The sequence below is a fragment of the Eumetopias jubatus genome, unplaced genomic scaffold (assembly GCF_037043125.1).
Source record: "Eumetopias jubatus isolate StellerSeaLion01/CBP00866 unplaced genomic scaffold, mEumJub1_p1.0 scaffold_9, whole genome shotgun sequence".
Classification (NCBI taxonomy): domain Eukaryota; kingdom Metazoa; phylum Chordata; class Mammalia; order Carnivora; family Otariidae; genus Eumetopias; species Eumetopias jubatus.
In genome coordinates, this window is record NW_028274815.1 from 30037253 (window position 1) to 30061620 (window position 24368).

A 24368-nucleotide genomic window follows, 5' to 3' on the forward strand; every position below is an offset into this window, starting at 1 on the left:
GGGGCAACACGTGTTGGGAACATGCACGTTTTACCGAACAGGACACTGGACTGCTTTCTTATGAGGGGTAGTGTGTACATGTGTGTGTGTGGAGGGGGGAGTCCAAATTGCGGTTAGTTCCAGATGATTCACCACATGGAAGGCGTATTCTCTCGCTAGTGTTTGAGTCTTAGTAAATAAAGGAGTATTCTGTGTTGAATCCTGGTCTGACAGGAAGGAGGTGGTAATTGATCAGGGATTCTATTTTGTTTGTTTTCAGTAAAAGGGATTACTTAGAATGAGATGACTCTACATCGGGATACCTTTTCGTAGGATCATTTTTATCTTTTTCGTAGGATCATTTTTATCTTTTATACAGAATTAATCTTCGCTGTTGTCAGCCTTTACTCACAGAGACTTATTAGAAATAATTGTTGGTTTTTTAAGAAAGGGGAAAGAGATATTTAGTTTGAAGTACAGTTGGCAGATTTGACTACTCGAGGGTGTTGTTTTCTCTGTGGAGCATCTTATAGAGGTCAAACCTGGCTGACAGATGCTTCCTATGACTTTGTCTAACCCATGAATGGCAGTTCCTCTTCATTTATCCCCTTTCCCCAGTCTCCCGAGCATCATTCTTCTCTTCCTTCCCTCTCAAATTCTATTCCCATCAGTCATCAGGTGGTTGAAGAGCAAGCCAACCCCTGTCCCCAGTAGGGCGGGATGCCAGTCCAGCCATGGGCCCTCACTGCCCATCCTCCAAGAGAGGACAGTCACCTTGACTGTCTTGGGAGGGAGTAGGAGGTCCTGCACCCCGGCTGAAGTTGGCGTATTTACCTGCTTACACAGGGACCAGTTGGGCTCCTAACTCCTCAGTCCTCCCAGCCTCCCCTTCCCGGGTTCCAGTGGACTGGAACGTCTGTGATTGAGGAGTTCCACAATGGGCACTGTGTCGTGGTCCTCCTCGCTGCCCGCCGTGGGTCCAGGTGTTAAGGCCCGTCGTGCTACAGTCCTCAGCTCCAGAGGGTGACCTTGAAGCGACATATGTCCTGGAGCCTGATTTCGTGAGCCTTGGGGCCCTGCAATTAGGACAAGTTGGGAGGCCCTTGAGAGGCCAGAGCCTGAGGGTTTGAGCCCAGCCCTCTACAGAGTTAAAACCCCAAGGACACAGAGATCACATGAAAGGCACCAAGAGAGTCTGGGAGACACTGAGTCAGAGGCAAAGGAATCTGATTTTGCAAGAGGACAGTTTTGCTCTGGGAGGTGAAAGAAGCTTGGTTGCCTTCTGATTGGAAGTGGCCTCCTATTTGCTAGTCAGAATGACCTCAGGCCTTGAGAATGACTGAGGTCAGAGAACTGTTGCTAACCGAGGAATCAGAGAATTATGGAGTTGGAAGGGTCCTCAGAAAAGCCTCTCTGGGCCAGCCCCCTTGTTTTACAGATTGAGGAACTGAGGCCCGTGGAAGTCTGTTGTGTTCTCTTATGCTTTTTATAGTTTCTGGTGTGCCTGACCTGAGGAGGTTGAGTGCCTGCTGCTTGCCTGGTCTGGAGGGACCTCTTGGGGCCCCTGTTGCCCTCACTGCCCCATGACCTTGGGCCCTGACCCATGTGGGCGCAGTAAGCTGAATCCTCCTCTGCTGAACTTTTCCCTCCCTGCCTGCCTTCTTGCCCCGCCCCCACCCCCCATGAAGGAGTCCAGAACCCTCCTTGCATGTGAAGCCACTGGAATGTAGCACTCTGCCCCCTAGGCTTGAGTGTCCTGGATGGACCTAGCCTGGGAAACAGGAAGGACTCAGGGGAGGCGGGGAGGGAACAGTGCCTCATGGCCTTGGGGTGGGACGGAAGGAAAGAAAGTGCGGGGAAGTGTGACCTCCCCGAGTAGGCCCAGCTGACTCTCACCACATGGGAGGCCGGCGGGGGCGTTGGGCTGGCAGACGGAACAGGCAGATTTCTTCAGGCCAGGCCCATGGGTGGGGGCCTCTGGCAGTGCTGAGCCCCAGGAGGTGAGCTGCTGGGGGAATTGGGGTGAAGAGGAAAGGATTTGAGAGGAAGAAGGGAGAGGAGCAGACCAGAATGTAGAGGAAATCATTGTAACAGGAGGTGATGAAGGTGAAGGTGGTGGATGGAAAGAAGGAATGTCCAGCCACTGTACAGACTGGATGCATTTCTCACTTTAGAAACCAAATGTTAGGAGATGGGAAAGACTCCCTTAAAGAGACTTCCACCCTACTTTGAGACTCTGGGCTTTTTAACATGCTTACCCTTGGCGAGGCAGGGTTAGTAGAGAGAGTGGCTGCACATTCAGGTGTGAGGCTCTTGACACTTAGCTGTCCTTCTCTATCTTCTGCCAGTGAGGACACCCCACCCTTGACCACCCTCAGACCATTAGCAGCCGGTTACATTCCCTTGAAGAGATTTTTAAAAACCCTGAGAGCCAGGTGGCTCTCCACCAGCTCTCTGCCCCTTTCCAGGATAAGGGAACCTTGCTTCTTCCTCAGCTCCTTCCCAGTTAAAGCCTGTGCAGAACTCGGATGCAGAGCGAGGGATGGGGACCGCCTCATGGAGCCCCTGGGCAGCCGTGAGCAGATTACACCTTGCCCCGCTGCCTGTGAGGTTCATCAGGGTGGCAAGCCAGCTCTTTGTTGAGTGTCTAAAATTCAATTCTGTGCTTGTGGAAAGGGAGCAGGAGTGACAGGTGGCAGAGTGTTTCTGAAACACCTTTTTAAGAGGAGAGAAATCGCAGCTGCAGCCATACCTGAAGGGGTTGGGTTTCCTTTGCTTCCAGAATCTTCCCCATGCTGAGTCTGTTGACTCTTCCTGTGCCCAGGGTTGTCTTGAGCCTTTAATTAGAGTTCCATGGTCCCGCCACAGCCTGTCTGAAGGGAGCCAATCTCCTCTCCTCTTTTCTCACATGACATGGCACAGAGCCCTAGGAAGAGGGGCCCTGGTACTAAGTAGAAACGTCGTGGTTATTTGACTCATTCCTTGGGCCTGTAAACCACAGTCTGTGATACCTCTTCCTCTCTCCAAATAATACCAAAAGCCACCAGGTGAGGTCCAGTGGGGTGCTGCAGGCAGGTAGGCATGTCGGCAGGTCGGCAGGTCAGCGTTTCACTCCCAGAGGTGTGCGTCTCAGGGTCTGCCCTGAGAGCCTGCCGGTCTTCCATATATCTGGATGTTTAAAACAACTGAATTATTAAAGGATACGTTAAATGCTTATATGTAAGTTTAAAGCTCCTTATTTCTGTATATTCTGATCCTTTGACAATTGGCGATTATTACTGTTAAATAGGGTATGGATTTCATCACAGCATCCTTTGGGAATTGTCTGCATTCGGTATTTCCTTTTATATCCTAAAAACCATTAGCTTTTGAAACATATATTGAAGTTAATAGGCAATAATTTTTAACCTTTCAGGCAGGAGTTAAGGTAGATGTATTTCCACAAATGGGTCATTTGAGCAGTTTTTCATGACTTAACACGGTAAGGACTAAATAGAATAACAATGCAGAATCGTGATCCATCTGCCTTACGGGGTATGGGAGTACATGTTGCTGTAAGCGTGTAGAAAAAGGACTAGGTGATTCACATGGGTTTTATTTATGTTTCCTTTTGGAAGCAAATAATTCTCTGTGTGTGTGTTTATGCATGCATGTGTTTTACTTTAAAATGTAGAAATATATCAACCTTTTTCTTTAACTTTGACACTGTAGTGTTTTAAAAGACCCAAAAGGTACCTGCTTCCTAAGTCCCTGGTAGGCATGAATTATTGTACAGTTTCTTTTTCTTTTTCTTTTTTTTTGTACCTCAGCCATTCCAGAAGGATATATTAAATATAAATATAAATGTTACAGTTAAATGCTAAGTATTGAAAACTTAAGCAAACTGGAATCTTAGCTACCCACAGAATGTCTCTTCCTTCCCATGACATTGTTAGTAGAGAATGTCCCCTTGTGCACCTACTCCATCCAGCTTGCCATTCATTTCTCCATTCAGCAAGTGGAGCTTGGGGCCTGCTGTGAGCCATCCACTCATCTCAGCAGGGAGTGACTGTAGAAATGAGGAAGGTGCAGTTTCTGCCCCTCTGGAAGCTCAGAATCTAGCTGTGGGCAACCCGTTGCAGTGCCTTGCGATAAGTGAAAGGTTGTAGGTGGGAGAAAACCAAGTAAGCTCTGAGGAGAAGACATTAGTTGGGCACGGTAAGCGAATAGCAGATTTCCAGATGAATGGGGAAAGAAAGATGGTGCCTTCTCAGAGGAAACAGAATCAGCAAAGGCCCACCCAAGTGGACTTACACAGTGTATGGAGAGAATTGACGGATTCGGTAAATATTTGTGGAGGACCTACTGTGTGGTAAGCCCTGTTCCAGGTATGGACGATCCAGATGTGAACAAGACAGACAAATCCCTACCAGCCTGGAGCTTTCTGATCTAGGGAGAAAAGATGAGCAAAATTAGTCATAAAACTTACACCATGTCGGAAGAAGGTAAGTGCTGTGCAGAAAAATAAGGCAGAGAAAGAGAACAAGGGCCGCGGGACGCTTTTGGTTTCAGTTTTAAAGAGAGTGCTCACGGAAAGTATTGCCGAGAAATGGAGTGTGATCAGGGACCGGAGGTGGGGGGGTGGGGCGGTGGGAGCTGTGCACAAAGCCTCCGGGGGGCGAGGGGTGTGTTCAGGTTGGAAGGGACACGAGTGTCCAGGCCCCAAGGCTTCCTTGCCTTGGGAAGGGAAGAGGCGCAGTCTGCACAGTGGGAAGTAACCTGGAGGGTTAGCTGGGGCCAGGCACAGGCTTGGTTTATCAGTGGGAGGGGGGTCCTACTTGAGACTGTGGGCAGGTGGGAGCCAGTAAAGATTTTTGGATAGCGTCAGGCGCCTGGGTGGCTCAGTCGGTGAAGCGTCTGCCTTCAGCCCAGGATGGAACCCCGCGTGGGCTCCATGCTCGGGAAGTCTACTTATCCCTCTGCCCCTCCCCTAGCTCGTTCTCTCTTTCTCTCTTAAATAAATAAATAAAATCTTAAAAAGATTTTTGGATAGTGTTGGTAGTCATTACTGTTGTCATCACTGAGATTCCCAAACCCAAGTACCCAGTCCTTCAGAGCTTGGCGCCTGTTAGGCATAGGGGTCCAGTTACTACACCAAGGAAACTCCAGTTTTATCAGAAATGTGCAAATATCTTTTCAAACACATTCTTAAAGTTTCTTCATCTTTCTGTGGTCTTGTTATATTTACTTCATATGGTCTGTTTCACATGAATCTTGGGGATTAAATCATGGCTCTGTAAATCATCGTAACTCCCAAGGTGTTAATGTTCATTTCCTGACCTACCCAAGAGTCCTGCTTTTCATTGTCTCCTAATGTACATTTGCTTTTAGGTAGAGAGTTCTAGGATGGATTTCAAGGACTTGGTGCCTTCAGAAATCAGTGTATCAGACAAGCCCTGTGTTGCATGAGGTTTCTTACAGGCCACAGTTGTCTCTCTCATTTTTATTTCTAATTTATAGCCCTCCTTCCCACATACACATACTGTAGCAATGTGGATTCTAATGCTATTCTAAGAAAAAAAAGATCTAGACATACACATCAAACTTTCACTTATGATGAAACCGGTAACAGTAGGAATTGTAAACCATGCACGCAAAACGGTGTTCATTGAATATTGCTGGCAAATTGTGCTTTGTTGCCAGGACCAGGTAGCAGGAGATTCTTGGCATGTGTAGGAATAAAAATAAGATCAAGTATAGAGATAAACTTGCTTCATGAAAGAACTCAAAGGTTTGGGCTTTTAGGCACAATATTTAGGGACGATATTTCTTTGATGACCAGTACTTGAGTTAGTGGTAAGGAAGAGAAATAAAGTCATTGGAATTAATCTTGATCATTTATCTTCCACTTGGTTTACTTTCAAGAATTCAGATAAATTATTAAGGTAAAGTTCACAGCAGTACTCAGGTTGATTTATAAAAATATTACTTACGAAGTGATTGCTAATCGATTTCACAAAATTATTATCCTAAACGATTCCTTAATGTTTGCTACTTACAGATCATTACACCTTTTAAAAATCACCATTTGAGCCTCAGGAGTATTGCTGTATATGAGGGCACTGTTGTCTTAACAAAGAAACCCTTGTTTCCGGGATGATGGTGTAGTTGAGATCATGTTTATGTCGTTGGGTTTTCTGTTCTGACGTTTCCAAGGGTCCTCTGGCAAACTCTACTCCTGTTGACTTAGAAGGTGTCATTGTGAGGCCTCTGCCTGTCCCTTGGGTATTGACACCAGCTGTTGGTCTCTGGGCCATATGCACTGGAGATGGGCTTCACCAGAGTGACATGGGAAGTGTAGGAGTGTTCCCTCCTTCCTTTTCCCTGATGCTCAGGTCTTCTGAATTCACTTGAACTTGAAATTTTGCCCAGCCCTTTGACCACCTCATTTCCTAGTTCCATTGTTTCCCTGCTTTATGATAGTCTATGCAGAATTCAGGCCTCGGTTGCTGAGCTTCTGTCCTCAGCTAAATGTGTTCGTCTGAGAATTAAGCACCTAGTCTGGTTCCTGGCACGTAAAAATGTGGCTCAGTAAATGTTAGTTGTTATCAGAAGATTTATCTCTGGGGAGTGTGGGGGGTGGTGAAATATGCTTCGTTACCTGTGCTAACTATTCAGTTAGTATAATGAAAAATGTATAACCTTCAGAGTGCTTATTTTCAGAATGCTATGTTCATTTTGTTGCTCTTGTTTGAGATTCTGGTCACATTTCTTCTTTTCATTCTAGTGGTTCATACTTTTGGATGAGTGCAATCAAGAAAAAAGGCATTCCCATATCTAGTCTTCTGTTTTGCTCTCGGTCATTTGACTAACAGATTTTTAGGTTAGAGCATACATTAATATTTATAAAATGGGACTGTGCATTATTCATACCCACAAGTACCTTTCTGGCAAGAAGCATTAATTTGTGTCACATTATCTCATTATGGTCATGATAGACGGAAGTAGTAGAAAGGGAGATAATAGAGTTTATTATTTAAGTTATTATTTATTTGCCTAACATAGTTGAGGTATATTCATTCACTCAGCATGTCATAAATATTTATTGACATGTGGAAGTTTTGGTTAATATAATGTTGAGGTTAAAAGAAAATTTGAGGTAGTATTAATATTTTACAAGTGGGAAGACTGGCATCCAGAGATGTTTCTTTCTTCCCCTACCACCAAACTGACTTTCCAGGAAAAGTTTGGCACCGGAAGATTCAGATCACTCTTATCCTCTAACTCATTCCTGTTGACTCCCTCTGCAGATACTTACTTTGTTAAGCTCCTATTTGCCAAGTCCTGCAGTCACCCAATGATAAAAAGAAAAGAAGAGAAAAACTAGACCTTTAGCTTCAAAGAACCCACTTTCTGGTGGAGGAGACTAGATGAGCAATTTCATGATGCTGCCGTAAGTGAAATAATTTTAATAAGTATACAATAGAAGTCCCACAGGGGGGAAAACGCTTAATTTGGTCCCTGTGGAATGGATGATACCTGGAGAAAGCATTAATAACCAAATAGGAAACTTTCAAAGCAAGTAAGGAGAAGCACCTTTCTAGGCGGAGAGAACAGTTTGTGCACAGCCAGGGAGGGAGTCAGGAAACAGCCTGGGTCGTTTAGGGAGCACGGGAGCACGTAGTCGTTAAGTAGTGTGAGTATTGTGGGGTAAGTGGGGAGGAATGGAAGAAGTGAGGTTGAAGAAGTGGGTTGGGGTCAAATCTAAGCAGGCTTGGTCTTCCATGGCAAAGATTGGCTGGCCAGATGTTGGACTTTATTTTGGAGACCTTGCTTCCCAACTCATATCCTTAAGAAGTTCAACAGGGCTATTCTTATAACATCCCCACTGTGTTTTTTATACTAATGCATCTCTGTAGGAGAACAGATCACTGTGAGCCTAGAGATGGCTGATCGCCGGGCTTAATCGGAGGATGGCTTTTAGAGTTACCTAGGTGAAGAAAGGAAATGTGACCCAATTAGGCACTTCTCCAAGATATTTTTTCCCTTAACTGAGATGTATTAATTTTTAAGCGGCAGTACATTTGATAGCTGATGAGTATTCTTTGAAGCTTGGTGAAACATGGAGTTACATGTTTTAATAGACATTCAAGCTCAGAGAACACGGTGTTGCTCAATAATGACATGTGCCTGAATGGAAGGCCAGCTCAGCACTGCCCAAACATGGGCCAGGCGAGAAGGCCTGAGATTTTGCTTAAAAAATATTGGGATCTAGGCTCAAAGCAGGGAAAATGTAAGGGAGTTGAGTTTCACACCATTGCTCATCTAATCTCCTCCACCAGAAAGGGTACAGAATAATGGTAGCTCAGGAAATGTTTCCATGAGCAATCAAATACCTTCATAATTTTAAAAAAATTTCCAAAATGTAACCATTTAATGTCTAACTTTGAGTAACTTCCTGGTAAAACCACCGAAGAGAAACTGATTTAAAAAATATATTTATAGGGGCACCTGGGTGGCTCAGTCAGTTAAGTGTCTGCCTTCAGCTCAGGTCATGATCCCGGGGTCCTGGGATGGAGCCCCACACGGGGCTCTCTCTGCTCAGCGGGGAGTCTGCTTCTCCCTCTGCCTCTGCCCCTCCCCCCTGCTCTTTCTCTCTTGCTCTCAAACGAATAAATAAAAAATCTTTTTAAAAATATATATATTTATACATCACAGTACCTGGATGAGTTGACACACTATACAGGACTGTTAATCATAAGCCATTTATGAGATGTCTTAATAATCTTTCTGAAGAGCCAGTTTTTAATTAATTGCCTCTGTTGCTTTTATCTCCCTAACTTTGATTTCCCTCATATATTTATGATTTCCACCTTTCTTGTTTCTTTGGACTTGCTCTGTTGCTCTTTTTCTGATTTCTTCAACTGAATGCTCTTCTCTCTCTCTTTTTTTTTTTTTACCTCATTTCCTGTGAAATTTCCCTTTAAACACTGCCTTCCCTGTTTCCCAGCAATGTTGACATAGTTTTTCCATTGTTCTTCATTTTTAAGTATTTGGTTAATTTACCTGTAATCCCCTCCCATTAAAAAAAACCTTTTTGTCATAGAAATTCCTAAATCTACATAGAAGTAGAGACAATTGTATAATGACACAGAACTTTGACAGTTATAAATAAATTCATGGCCAATCCTATTTTAATACATTGAGACCTCAGCTAGTAAATCCTCTAGGACTGAGGTGTTAGAAAGGTCTTGCCAGGTGATCTTTGTTATAGTAAAAGCACCCTTCGCTTGCCTTCTTATGCCTAGTGACAGTTTTCCAAACCTCAGACTGGTCTGATAAGTGAGAAACTTAAATTTAAATTTAAGTTTTAAATTTTAAATTTAAATTTAATTTTAAATTTATTTTAAATTTTAAATTTTAAATTTAAATTGTGACCACTACAAGCAGATGATTCTCTGACACTGTTCCCAAAAAATTGTTGGCATTGGACAGTTTCATCCAAGATGGCAGAATCAAGGAAACATGAGCATGAAGTCTAAAGGGACCTCATGAATTGTCCACTCCACCTCCTTTTTAGTAATGAAAAAAATTGAAGCCTTGAGGGGGCTAAATGCCTTGTTCGAAGTTGCTCTGCTAACTAATGACAGAACTAGGGTTGTGGTCTCCTGGGTCAGGCACTCTCCATGAGGAGAACAGATGTCTGGGCTGTTTTTCTATATGCAATTTAAGACAGATAGTTCCTAATTTAGGCAGAAGTGCGAAATAGGGGAACTGTGTTCTCTAGTCCCAGGCTCTGCTCTCCTCTTCTTGTTTCATGAATTCCTTGCTTCTAGAGACACTTCTTGCCTTCTCTTAAGCTCCTCTCTCTTCCTGTTAGCTTCCTGCTATCAAAAAGGAAATTATTATTATTTTATTCATACACTCGGTATGATTTTGGTTAGAATGGCAGAAAATTGTACTGTAAACGCCTTCCTAGCATCTTGAATCCCTAGTACCTTACTCAGTTCTTGATGTATAGTAGATACCACTATCTGAGGAACAGATAATTAGAAGGAAAGAAGGAAGGGAGGGAGGGAGGGAGGGAGGATGGATGGCTGGATGGCTGGATGAATTTGCATTCTGTAGTTCATCTCTGGACCACTTCTGTTAGATGTATTGCTAAGGTGTCTGACAAAAATTACAGCAGTGTAACATAACACTTATCATAAACTGATTTAGTAAATTGGATCAGTCCTGTTTGTTTTTCAGAGAATTCCCTACTTGGACATAATATGAATCAGTGGTCGTGTTTGTTCGCTCTATATTTAGAGATTTGCATCAGTTTAAGAAGTTAGTCTTCAAAAAATATCTGTGAGCATATTTTAGCATTTCCATTGTCTTAGATCCAGGGTTTGTCCACTCTGGTCTACAGTTACATATGCTTAACATAGTTTTACTTTGTGGAAATGCCTGTAAAACAGATTTTTGTAACATGAATCATTTCTACTGATAACCATAATTTTGCCCTTCCTGCTTTGCACTGATTACAGCACCAGGAAGAGAGGGAGAGGGAAGCCCGCTGGCTTTTGGAACATCCGCCTTAAGCTTGAAGCAGAGAGAATGAAAGCTCACAGCATTAGATTCCTCCTTGAGCCGAATGAATGCCTGATAACAGCCAGCCAGGAGCTGGGGGAGTTAAGAGCCACAATTTTGCATTACACTGGAGTTTCTAGGCTGGCATGGAAAGATATGCCAGTATTAGCTATTTGCATCTTACTGTAGCCACAGGGATATGTGAACAGCTGGAGAATTAATTTGATATATATTCCCAGAAGCTTCTCCTCTGCCAACAGAATTCCATTACTGTGAGCTTCTGAGTGTGTACTGTGAATTTGTTTCTTGCCTTTTAATATCTGCTATAGCATATTTCTGGGTAAGTGGATTGCCACCTAATGGGGTGCAGCTATATCTTGGTTTGGAGTAAACTCCATTTGCCTAAGCTGATACAGGGTAGAAAAGGTAAGCCTTTGAGTATACAAATGGCTGTACCTCCAGGAAGTCAGAGATTTTAGATGAACCCATAGTAATGTGGCCAGTAAGTGCAGTCACACCTGAAACGTTTTATTCCATATTAGTGGAATTTCAGACACCGGCATGCAGATGGAAAGATATTTTGAAGGGCGGAGAGGTGGAATCCAGGATCAGGGAGGCGAGAGTTGCCATGGCTGGTTCCTGGAGCTGCTGCTTCCCGGGTCTGGAGTCGGATGTCTCCCTCCATTTTCTGGGACCCCTCTGCCCCCACATCCTCCTCCCCAGTGCTCTCTTTCCTCCCACCAGGATTGAGACCCCTAACTAGCCCTTGCATTTAAAAATCTTCTGTGTCACACGCAGAAGGAAGGAATTCCAGGCATCACTGAGAATACTAGAAGGTGCCTTGTGCAGGGTGAGACTGAATGTGGCCGTTGGAAGGACAGGTGTTTTTGCTTTGGCACTACATGTGTGCTCTTAAAACAAAAACCAACCTTCTGGAGAATCATTTACTACACTAAAAATGAGAGAGGTGTTGGGAAAGATAGGATTAGGGGTAGGTCACTCAAAACCTACGGAACTGTATACAGAGAAGGTAGATCTAGACAATAAGAATCTAAATGAAAACACGGACACAGGTAAGCCACCCATAGCATTTGCACCTGGAGCCTGGACAGCCCATCCTTTGCAGCCTTACCCCCAGGCTCCTACTGCTTCCTTCTGGGCATGGCGCCTTGAAGACACTCACTTCTAATGGAGACGAGGTTTCATCAGAATTACACCTAGAACCCAAGGGGAGTTTCTTCATCATGATATTTAAATACAGGGGGAAATATCTCTAGTTTTTTCATTTGTATTTGCAACCTCCTGGGTATTTTAATGTCATGGAAAGTTCATTCACTACAGCCATCATTTCTCGAGGTAGAGGAAGGAATTTAAACAAGATTATCTGTCAGCCTTTTCTTAAGGTGTTCATTATCACTGAGACTTTTCCTTTCTTTGTGAGAGAACTTGCTCTTGATCTTGTCATAACATTAATGTGCTGAGAAAAGTCATGTGTGAATCAACACAATGTTTGCATTTTATTGACTTCATTTTCCTTTTTCCCCAATTACGTATCAACTAAATCCCACTGAAGACACATGTCTGTTGATGGTTTAGGGTAACCATTAGGAGAAGAGGTCCCCCGTAACCTTTGGTATTTCTGAGACCTGGATCCTATGCTGCCTTGGCCCAGGTGTATCAGCAAGACACGCTCTTTAGAAGAGCAACCCCGGGGTGGGGGTGGGGAATCCCAAGACCCTTTCAGGGAGTATACAGGTCCAGACTATTTCCATGGCAATATTAAAATGTTACTTTAATTCTGTGTGTCATCCTTTGCTCTGGGACCACAAGGCAGTGGTGGCCAAACTGCTGGCTTCGTAGCACTAGGAGAGGGAGTGGTACCGACCGCCAGTCATGGCATTTGTTCCTGGTCCTTCTTAGCCATCTTCTTACATCTCGTGTTACCGTTCTGGGGGATGAGATGGGAGATGTGTGGGAACTAATTCTGTCTCATGCTGAAGTACCGTGCTTGTCTCAAAGGAAAGCATCACGTCTTGAGAGGTCTTCTAAGTATCCGATTGGAGATGTCCGGTTAGCAGTTCTATGTGACTATCTCTTCACTGAGCTACTTAACATATTTGGACGTATCCGAACATACATCAGTTTTAATTCATACGTGAAAGCATTAGATTTCACTCATCTTATATTGAGAGAAAATACCTCAACATCCCGATTTGGTGTCTTGCAGAAGTTACAAACTTAAAAATACACTCGCAGAGGTGTCTCAGTTGTCTTTTCCGACTGGAGACTACATCTTGTCTAGAGAGTACCAGGGAAAAAAGATTACTTGAAATAAATATTTAAAAGGCAGTACTCCTGCTTTTAACTCCTTCCCCCTCCCCCCTGACCAGTCCAAGGAGAAATCAGGAATCCGAGAATCAGAGCCTTCATCCTTGCATTGTATATATGGATTTACCTAAGAGAGATTTAAAAACATCAAATTTGCCAACCACTGTCTGCAGAACTCTTGGGCTCAGATTTGATTTCTGTAATCAAACCTCACTAAATTTTTGCTTTGAGTCCCTGTTGATTGGCTGTAAAAATATTTTAAAGTATAATGTTCTGTAATAGAAAAGCATAAAAGCATTTGTCTCAGAAGCATGTTGTACTTGATCCTATAAAGCAATGGTTGCTAAGGGAACTATTTGCCAAGAAAAACAAAGTATTGATTAGGGCGGGGGGCATGGAATTAAAAGGATTTCCTCTCAAAAAAGAAAATAAAGGTATATAAGACATTTTGGGGTTCAGAGTTGACAGCTTCCTAACTGGACATGGTGGCCATGCCATTTTTTAGAGGGGACAGTCAGGCTTACCTGTGCATCTTCCCATGCAGCCTGTTACTGCTGCCCAGAGACTTTTGCTGGGAACAAAGCAGGAATCAGTAAGGTGTTGGGGAAAGCATCAATGGCTGTTGCCTTTTAATTCGGATTCCACATTCAAAGAGAGTGGTCTTCCTAGAAAACACATGAACAGCAGCATTGACCATACCAATGATGAAATACATGGCTAGATATATCGTATAGTACTATCATATATTACAGTGCATAAAGTTAATGGACACTGTACTAAGTTCTGGGGTTAAGGGGATTCAGAGTTGGATAAGACGCTACTCCTACACCCAAGGACTCTACCTCGTGGGGAAGTTTGACTTACATAAAGCCATTACCACAGGGGACCAGAGATCTGTGCACCTGCCTCAAGGAGCATGGAAAATGGAGCCGTTCATAGTGGAGAAGACTTCCCCAAAGAGGTCACATTTGAACTGGGTCTTGATGGACGAATAGGAATTACCGTGGGAAGAAGGGAGGGGGGTGTTCTAGGTAGATGATACTCCATGAGCAGAGGTGGGGAAGCGGTTATTAAGGGTTTGTAGTGAGACCCTCAGGACGCTTAGAGCATTAGGATGTGTGAGGGATTGGTGAAAGATGAGTCCGTAGAAGTCCAAGCCGTATCATGAAGAACCTTTTATTCTACAATAAGAATGTTGGGCTTTTTCTTGTTGGCAAGAGAGAACCACTGAGCAGGTTTGTTTTTTGAGGACGAGGATTCCCCCATGCTGGGGAAGGGAGTAGTGGAGGGACAAGAGGGTAACGGCAGGGAGACTGGGGAGAGGCTGTTGCAGTCCTTCAGGAGAACGAGGTCTTCAGGGCGTTCTAGTTCTAATGGAGGCTGAGGAGGTTTACTGTGGGAGAAGATCATCAGAATCCATTCAGTGTGGTGATGGATTAACTGTACATATTTATAAAAATAGTAATAAATATTTCTTCTCAGAATATGATGGGGAAAGGAGAAATAGATAAAGGAGAAATAGAAGAGACTAGTTTTCCAGTGGTTCAGCTGTTACTTGATTTCTTACAAGTTTTTAAGTTCCTAGGGTTGAACTGAGTTACAGATTTGAATGTAAAGTCACAAAAATTCCTTCATGACAAATTTCGCTGAACTGGATTAGGAGAGTGGTACTAATAGCTTGTTAAAAAATAAATGTAGAGATGGGAAATCATTTATGTGTCCCATGTATTATATATTATAACTGAAGACTTATCAACAATTTTCCCATGTTGAGTTGTTTCATTATGTTCTTTTCTGGCTTTCCTTTCAGGATAATTTAGTAATTTCACTGTTGTCTTGAAGGTAGGAATGAACCTTGGTGTGTTTACATGTTATTTCTAAAAACCAAATACAGGCTAAACATCTTAAAACAGATAAATTATGTTTTTGTTTAAACTTGTAAAATCATTTTACTAAGAGCTGAGACTTTGATCAAGTAAGTGAGCCTGAAACCAGAACAGAAGAGGTTTTCAAAGAATTGCTTTGAAGCTCTTTATACTGTAAATGATTTCTTTTTTTTTTTTATACTGTAAATGATTTCTAAAGACCCCTTGACAAGAAAATTATTTCAGCGAGGGAGAATAGCCTTTTGCAGTAAGTTAGTGATGTCACCAGAAGTAAAATTTAGCTGTAAAAAAAAAAAAAAAATTATAGCCATCTGTTTACACTGTCTTCTATGAAAACACATTCTCAAGATGGCTTTATACCTGCCTTCGTTTGAGCAACAGGTTTAAGGTATCTTAAATTCAAGCACTTTAAAAAAATTCTCTCCAGATATGGTTATCAGAAACATGTTTACTATTTAACAGGTAGTACCTAGTTAAGGTACCTTAAAGTATCTATGAAAGATAATGTTGAGGGGGGAGAAAACTCACAGAGTGCCCCAGAGATTCATAGAGAAATAGCCTGATTTCCTGTAAGAGGTGTTTTCAGCTGTGAGGAATAGCATTACGGATTGAGTCGGCCGATGGTTCTGTCATGCTTGTGTCTTGTTTCATTTGTCTGAGCTGGAGCCCATGAACGTAGTTTTGAAATCTGCTTTGTTTCTTACAGTCTACTCCTATGATTGCATTACCAGGGTAGTGATTTGGTCTCAGCTTCAGAGTATGACTTCCTCAGCCTCTCACTAAGCAGTCACCCTCAGTTTTATTCTCCTCTCTGGCTTTGGTTTTGGGTGGACGTTAGCATCTGAACTGAAATGCGTTTGTGGAATCTCCACTGCTGTATTCATTCTTCCTTCTTTTGGTGGTGTCTGAGGTTTTATGTTGATTAGCTGTCTTGATGTATTAAATTGCCAGCTGTTTGAAACCCAAAGCTCATCTCTACCAGATGGACTGAAACAAAACAAAACAAAACAAAAAACTGTGGGTATTTTTGAGTCATTTTGTAGGTTGACTGAAGTGTCTCCTGTAATTTTATTGAAAGTAGGAAAATCCAGGAATCTTTGTTTAAAATGACACATAAGAGAAGTCGTGGTTTTTGATCCCACACATTTGTATATATGGTTATTTAATGTCTACCTGTATGGCTCTGTTTCCCTTTTCTCACTTATTTGGAGGTTGGATCTCATTCATTTGTCAAATTGCAGCCAAAACCACCTTTTGTAAATTGAGGTGTGGATATCAGGTGTTAATCTTGACATCTTTGCACATTTTTGCTTTCAAACAGGCCTTTGAATGAAGCCGCAAGCAAATATTATGTGGTTGTTAATTGTTTTACAGATGAGAACTGGGACGATGACCAGCTGCTTGGTTTTGAACCCTGCAATGAAAACCTTGTCTCTGGCTGCAATATAATCAATGGGAAATGTGAATGTGACACCATTCGCACCTGCAACAATCCCTTTGAGTTTCCAAGGAAAGATACGTGCCTTTCAGCTTTGAAGAGGATTGAAGGTAAGTACTGATTCTCAACAATTGTCAGGCTTAGGACTGTGTCATATTTGAGCTCGAGGAGGCAAAGACACGCTTACAGAGATTGATACCTTTTATGATCCCAAACAAGATGCATAAAGTTGACTGAGTACTGACGTGATAATGTGTGTGCACCATGTACATCTGTGTTTTCTGGAGGTCATGGATTTGGTAATGCTGTGGTCTCATGAGCAGGGTAGTTTGTGCCAGCTTGCTTAGGTCACCTCTGCATACTGGATGATTTCACAAGTGGTGTGCTTGAAATTGGCATCTGTTGTCACCAGGTCCATTCCGCCTGATTTACCGTAGCCTGGTGCTCCATGAGGAGAGTGCTAATTAGAAATGCAGCTCATCTGACAAGGAAGTATGTCTCTTTAACAGAGATGGGAGAATTGCACGGCGGTGGTTGAAGGCTCAGGTGGGTTTTGCCGTGGGGCAAAACCACATAGGTGTGGATGGGTCATTGGGTGCTTTGCCTGGGGAATGAAGTCAGAAATTACATTAAAATAACAAAATTGTACGAATATAGCCCATAACTTTTGTACATTCCTGCATAAAACCTAGACAAAAGATTGGAGACGTGGAAGTATGATTCCTAGCTTCAGTAATCGTGAGTGGCATGGCCAGAGCTTGGCACTGTGGCTCGCAACCAGGATTAACAAAGGATAAGGCCACAGACCAGCATGAAACTCTTTCCTAGCTCCATGTTCCTCTTGAGGAACAAAAAGAGCCAAGCCAGACATTCTTAAGTATACCTGTTATCTCTAAAATGATGTCATTCTTAGATGGAGAGTTTGGAATACCAAGAATTTGTGAGATCTCATAAGGGCAGTACAGCAGGACTGAAGTTGTTGAATTGTGTTAAGTTTCCAACTCATTAAATGGTAATAAAGAATAAGAAATTTATAATTGCCTCTAAAATAGCTTTTCTCTTCGTATTTACCAATGCTGCTAAATCATTAAAAGAGATTATAGTAGGAAACAATGGAAATAAAGTTTTAGAACTACAGAGAGTCTTAGGTAATATTTACTCTGGTCCTTAAATTGGAAAATTGGAGAACTGAGCTTCATGCAACTTCTCAGTAACAAGCCTGGGACTAACCATGTAAAGTATTCTTCCAACTGCATCATGATATTGGACAACATGTTACCTAACTCATTTTTACCATCTTGTGGCTCTTTGCTCACCCCTCTCCCTACCCCATTGCTTGCCAAAAGAGAGTATTTTGCCAATTGTAGCATATAAACTTGCAGGGATATAGATGTCTATTGCAGTAATTTAGGTACTCATACATATTGAAAATCACATGATCTAAAACAATACAGCAATTTAGATGATTTTTGCCACTCTTACGTTTCACAGAACTTTTTTTTTCCCCCAAACGTTTCAAATGTATCATTGTCACTGCCACTGTCTTTCTTCCGGCTACTTTCCAAGTCATTTAACCCCCTGTTCCCCGGCAGGCTCTCTTCACTGCCATCTGAATGGTCTGACAGGCAGCAAGTTGTGAATCTAAGTTATCACAAGAAGTAGGTTGTGAATCTAAGTTATCACAAGTTTTGTTCAGAGCTCAGTGTCTTTTCACATAAAAGTGGGACAGTTGCATTTTTAATTAGTTAGGCATATATTTATGATCTTTACAATGTGGAGATTAATGGCATTGATTTTTAAAGTAATTCTAAGAAGGCTGTTTATAAGATCCAGCACTTCCAATTTTGAGAGCATTCCCTCAGGAATAATTACTGTAGCTGATTAAATTTCTTTACTTTTTTTTTTTTTTAAAGAGATTCTGTCAGCTGACCTCTGTATAATCCAAAAGTAGAACTGGTGGAGCTCATTTAAAGTTAATGTATCCTCTACAAAGAGTACTTTGTTTTTTCATAATAAAGCACCCTGCAATATTCAAGATCTTATAAGAAGTCAGTATTAGGGATTTCCCTCTTCTGAGAAACAAGTTTGAAGGAGAAAGCCCTGCCTATTTTCAAGTGCATATGAAAGAATTAGTGATGGTTTGGTACTGTGTACAATGGAGTTGTTAATAGGAATGAAGACTTAGAATGCTTCTAGGAATTTAAGGCCAGAAAAGTGTGACCTGGAATTGCAGGGTAAGGTGTCATGGAGGAGGTAGAGTCTGAACAATTTGGAATTTGCGTGGTGATGGGTTCTAGGAAGGAGAACAATGTGGACAAAAGAATGAAACATACAAGCAGGATTTACATGACTTAAGTAAGACACTGGGGACGGTGGTCTAAAAGAGCAAGGTTTTGGGGCACCTGGGTGGTCAGTTAAGTGTCTGCCTTCAGCTCAGGTCATGATCCCAGGGCCCTGGGATTGAGCCCAGTGTCAGGCTCCCTGCTCGGCGAGAGTCTGCTTCTCCCTCTCCCTCTGCCTGCCGCTCTACCTACTTGTGCTCTCTCTCTCTCTCTGTCTCGCTGTCAAATAAATAAATAAAATCTTTAAAAAAAAATAAGTAAAAGAGCAACCTATGTTGCTATCAACCTATGTTGATAGGCTAGAGGAAATAAAGATGGGGAGCAGCCTGGGACTAGATGACAGAGTGTCTTCGCATCTCAGAGGGAGCTTTAGCCCAGTAAGAGGAACTATCAGGAACCATTGCAGGTTTATGAGCGGAGAGAATCAGAGCCTGGCAAAGCCCTCGATCAGCAGATGGGATTGTGGGGGGGATGCGGATTGGGTTAGCAGGGGAGATACTGCGGTCTGGAGGCTCCCTGGAGAGCTGTTTCAGTTATTTAGATGTGGTGCCACTAGAGACTGGACTGGGGGCTAGCAGGGAAACAGCAAGGAAGAGATGGATACACACCATTTTGCTGAAAGAACCTACAGTATCTGCTAACATAGATCCTGTGGCAGGGATGAAAATGCACAAAGATGATTCTAGGGTCCCCCCCCCCCGAAATAGCACAAGAATGATAGTACAAGTCACACGGAAGTAGGGACACTTTTGAGATGTTTGTGCTTTTGAGATGTTTGGAAAGTGGAACTGGAGAATGGGATGTTTGTTTTAGGGACATAGAGGGTCAAGAGGGATTTTAAAAATAGGATATTACAGCATGTTTGAATGATGACAAGAATGATCTAGTAAAAAGCAAGAAAGCACTTAATGTAAGAAGGGGCATGATTGCAGGAGCCAAGTGTTTGAGAGAGGAGCAAAATTATTTTTCTCAGACACGATAAAACAAGGCTGTCAGCTGACACTGAGGGTGGGAGAAGAGGTGTGAAATCCTGAGGAGGAGGCGGAGGAGGTAAACCAGACGTCTCGGCTTGAGGGGGGACGAGCAGTAACCAGGGCAGTGGGTTCTGCTCGCGCGCTGGCGCTGGCAGCTCACTGGAGGCTCCCAGTTACACACTTGAAGGGCCACCAGCTGACACAGTCGTGTGTTTCCTCCAGCTTCTGTGCAGACGCAGTGTAGGTGGAGAGCTGCATCTGACCACGATTGGGATTTTTCCTGGTACGTCTGAGAGGAAGAGAAGGGCAGAGATCGAGGGTCATGCAGGAATCTTCCCAGTGGTAGTGTGTGACCTGTGCCAGGAAGGACAGGAGCAGTGATCGGGGAAGATGCAGCTCCATGCAGCACGTCCACAGTCCCCCATTGCATGTGCTTCACGTGAATGAGGTTTCCTTTTTTAAAGGGGAAAGGGAAGAGTGATCTGAAAGCGGCAGTGAGAACAGAGGGGACACCGCCCCACCCTCAGGTTTATGGAGTGTGGGAAAGGAAGCTGTCCCTACACGAGAGGACTTCAAGGGACTGAGGAGCTAGGGAGTACCCAGGTTTCTGTTAAAACACAGAAGTGAGGGGAGAATGATGGCAGAGGGGATGGTGGCGATGATAGACCATGAGTTCTAGAAGGCACAGGAGAAGGATTTGGGATGGGGGTCGTGCAGGGCATGGATGATTTTGCAGAGCCCGATGAGGGTGAGAGTCCAGCAACGATGAGTGACCTGGTAGATTAGACTTGGTTCTTGGTGTTCTCTTGTGGGAAGATGAACAGTTGGTTCTAGTTAAAGCCCTCTTTGTAGGTCCATTCTCCTGGGGCAGTTTTTAGCGTTTAGGTGTGCAGGGTCAGGAGTGGGGCAGAAGGAGCAGTATTCTTGCCAGAGCGTAATGAGAAAGCACGTGTCCTCATTTCTATGCTTTGGGAGTAAATTCTGAGCATGAGTTCTAAACATAACCACAGCAACATTAGAAAAAAAAAGTGTGGAAGTCATTGCAGGGCATTTCAATATCATATTTATAGATTTATGAAGAATACTCGTGATTCTGGGTATTAAACAAGTTCCTGTGTATTACTTACATCCTTTTAAAAGGGGAGGAGTTGGTCCTGGATTTTACCAAATGTTTTCTTTCCTTAAATACATGACCACATCACCGTAAGATCAGTTGGTCACAACTGTAGAGGCAACAAGACACTGGATCACAGCCAGCCATGGTGCTGTGCGGAAGGCTTGTCAAATCCTCTGTGTTTCTCCAAAGAGGAGGAAGTCTGATAAAGGGAATGACCTGCAGGTCACCCCACCCTGGTCTTAACAAAGCTTATAATTTTATGCTCCACTCTCTACTCATCCTTGATTTCGTATGTGTTATTGAGCTTCACAAAAGTTAAATTGATGGACCATCAGAGGAGGGGATGAAAGTAGCAAGAACAGTACCGGTCCCTGCAGCTGCCCGGTGCTCTGGAGGAGCCACTCTGAGCTTAATAACCGTAGTCAGAGTGGCCACCAAAGATTTCCACAATACAGTGATTGAGGTGGACCTTCAAGTGTGGGTATGACTTATGTTGGGGTCAGTGGCTTTTCTTTTCTTTTTTTTTTATTTTCTAAAAAATTATTACAGTTCAGAGTGGTCATAAACTCAAAAATTAATCAGAAATATGAAACCAAGTTCAGGAAGAATGAAAAACACCCTGGAAAACATTCAAATGTTCATTCATCCAACAAATATTTATTGAGTGCCAAATATGTACTGGGCACAGATCTAGTGGCTAGGGTTACAGCTCTGATGGAGCTGACATTCAGAAGGGGAGAGATGACATGGAAACACAAAAATGAACATAAAATATTGTATAATGTGATGGGAGCTATGGAAAGCAGTAATTAGGATGATATGAGAATTACTGGGATTAGCGAGAAAATTGCTTTTAGATATAGAGGTCAGGGAGGTTTTCCATGAAGGGAGAGCATTTGCTTTAAAATCTGAATGCAAGAGAGCATCAAATTTAGGATGATCTGACAGGAGGGAATTCCATTCAGAGGGAATCACAAATGTGAAAGTTCTAAGCCAGCTTGGTGTGTTGGAGGAATAGCAAGAAAAAGCAAGAAGGTCCGTGAGACTGGAATGTCACGGGGTGGAAGAGGAAGGTGGGGGTGAGATCACATAATGCCTTGTAAGTTACGGTGAGGTGCATGGATTTTATCATGAGGACATAGGAAAGCTGTCCAAGGGCTGGAAGAGGGTATGGCATAACTTGGATCTGGTCGAGCAGAGACTTGGGGGAAGCCGCAAGATGCAACAACAGGAACAGAGTCTCAGGTAGGGGTTCTTTCAGTAGTTCAGGGAAGAGGTAATGGTGGTTCAGACTTCAGAGCTGTAGATGAAGGGATGGGTGGACTTGAGATATAATTTGGAACTAGATTTGTTGATGGATTGCACATCGGGGGTGAGGGAAAGGGAAACCAAGGAGTACGCTTAGATGTTGGGTTTTAAGCAAAGTGGTGCCCTTTCCTAGGAGCAGGAGTAGATTTAAGGAAGATTCAAGAGTTTTGTTTTGGACAAATTAAATTTGACACCCAAGTAGAGCTGTTTGTCACTTAAGTAATTTTTTATGTAATTAACTCAGTAAGTAGCATTCAAGCTCCGTGTATACCATGTATACTTACTCCAAGAAAGTATACTAAGGACTACAAAGATAATATATCCCTGAGAGGAAGTCAGCCCTTTCTGCAAGGAGGTACAACGTTGTTGGGAGATTCTAGAGAAAAATAAAAACCCAGTCCACACAGAGGAGACTAGCTGAAGGGATATCTGTGTGGGATCCATAAAGTGTGTTCTTAAATGCACTTTTTAGGCATTGCTGCATTACATATCATGTGGATTACTGGACTAGTGTATAGATTATGTGAAATTTACTCCTATTTGGAGACACACAATGAACATTTTGCAAAAGGAGGAGGATGGGGGTTTAAGAAATTTCTCCTTTAGTTTAGCCAAAAGCACTTAAGAGGTAGCGTTCAATGGTTTATCATTTGGGGCTGCATTTAATTACTTTCTCTCTACAAGATATTTTAGAGAAAAGATAATCAGAAACTGGCATGTGATACTTTACATCGTCTTATATCGAGTAGCCAAGTAAGAACTGCTCAACTACGTTCAACTCTGAGGTGTATGTTGGGTGGCTCAACCGAAGGAGAAGGAGAGAGTGTAAGAGCAGACTTGGAGATAGAAAAGAGAGGATGGACAGAAGGGTGCAGATGGAAATTTTAGTGGTCAAGGCTATGGGCTTTAGTGGCTGACTTGACTTTGGAGCATGCGGAAATTGAAGACGGCCAAATTTGGGGAAGAGGGGGTGATTGTCAAGATAGATGCTCAGGGGTCATGAAGGTCAGGCTGTTTAGTGGTGTTATTTATTAGAATGTGGAGCACAAGGGGAGCAGCTCTATGGGAGGTTGGATGAGGTGGATATTGAGTTTGTTTTGTTGTGTTTGAGGTGTCTATGGAGATCAAGGGGAAGACAGGACCTAGCAGTCTGGAACTCAGAGATCTGGGCTGGAGATAAGGATCGTGAGTCATCTTCCCAGGGAGAATGTGGTGCTGTTAATGAGTATGTAAGCGATGTGAGGAGTATGAGTGTTTTTAGGAAGCTTAACGTGACAGTAATGTGCTCTGTGGAGGACAGACGTGGCTGGGCGCGTTAGCACGCCACGAATGCAGTGATGGCGGTGTGCAGGAAGTGTTCCCCCAGCCCAGGGAGAGAAAGCCTAGGGACCATCACTGGCGGCCAGCCCACAGTCAGCCTCAAACACAAGTGTCACTGCCCCCTGAGAGTGGGAGGTATAAAATGGAGTATATCATTTTAATTACTAATTATAGATGGATTGACGGATCTGTACTCCCTTCCTTATTCAAAAAAGCCTTTAAAAGTGTTGAGAGTGCAGGAGCTGGTCAGACCCATACCTGAGGTTAGAGCCACCCAGGGTGGGACACTAAGGCCAGTGAAAGTTGGATGGGAAGGTAAAGAAACAGCTCTACAGTGGTAGACTCTTTCGGTCCAGAAGAATCCTCTCAACGTTGTCTATAACCTTCTGGGGCTGCTCCTTTTGCTTCAGAGCTGCTTGCTTTCTTCATTCATCTTCATTCTCTAGTCATTTATTAATTCAAAAAGTTAAGTATTGAGCACATACTGTCACTACATCTGAGTCTACCGGTTTGACTTTGTTTTGCATTTAACTGAGGGGCTATTTTCTAAATGACCCTAAAGGTGCAGATGCATAAATAGAATCACATTTTAGATACGCTGTGGGATCTTGCATTTGATTTTTTTAAAGATATTTTCTAAGTGTCTAAAATGGTATTTTCAAGCATTTATCTGTTCTGTAAACTTATGTTGCCTGGAATATATATGCTGAGGCAGAAATTAAAGGTTAGAAAAAAGATGAGAGAGGGGCACCTGGGTGGCTCAGTTGGTTAAGTGTCTTCCTTCGGCTCAGGTCATGATCCTGGGGTCCAGGGATCAAGCCGCATGTGGGGCTCTCTGCTCAGCGGGGAGTCTGCTTCTCCCTCTGCCTGCCACTCCCCCTGCTTGTGCTTTCTCTCTCTCTCTCTCTCTCTTTCTCTCTCTCTGTGTCAAGTAAATAAATAAAAAATCTTAAAAAAAAAGATGAGAGAATTTATATAGCTAGTTCGATACCCGTATTTTTTTCTCTTCTGCTTAAAACAAAAGGAAGATTGATTTTACATTATATGGCTATATCTTCTGGCGCTAAACTAATTTTAACATAGACAAATGACTTCTGTTTTATAGAATTTTTCCTTTCAGTT

At 42.9% G+C, this 24368-nt stretch overlaps 1 protein-coding gene across 5 annotated transcripts in view; it reads left to right on the plus strand.

Moving 5' to 3' along the window:
- Positions 1–24368, plus strand: part of CRIM1 (cysteine rich transmembrane BMP regulator 1) — a 186254-nt gene that overhangs the window by 23560 nt on the left and 138326 nt on the right. For all 5 annotated transcript variants that reach the window (XM_088026387.1, XM_028117216.2, XM_028117212.2 and 2 more), the window contains one exon: positions 16122–16295. In XM_088026387.1, the coding sequence (XP_087882513.1) occupies positions 16122–16295 (174 nt within the window). The remainder of the gene's footprint in view (positions 1–16121; positions 16296–24368) is intronic.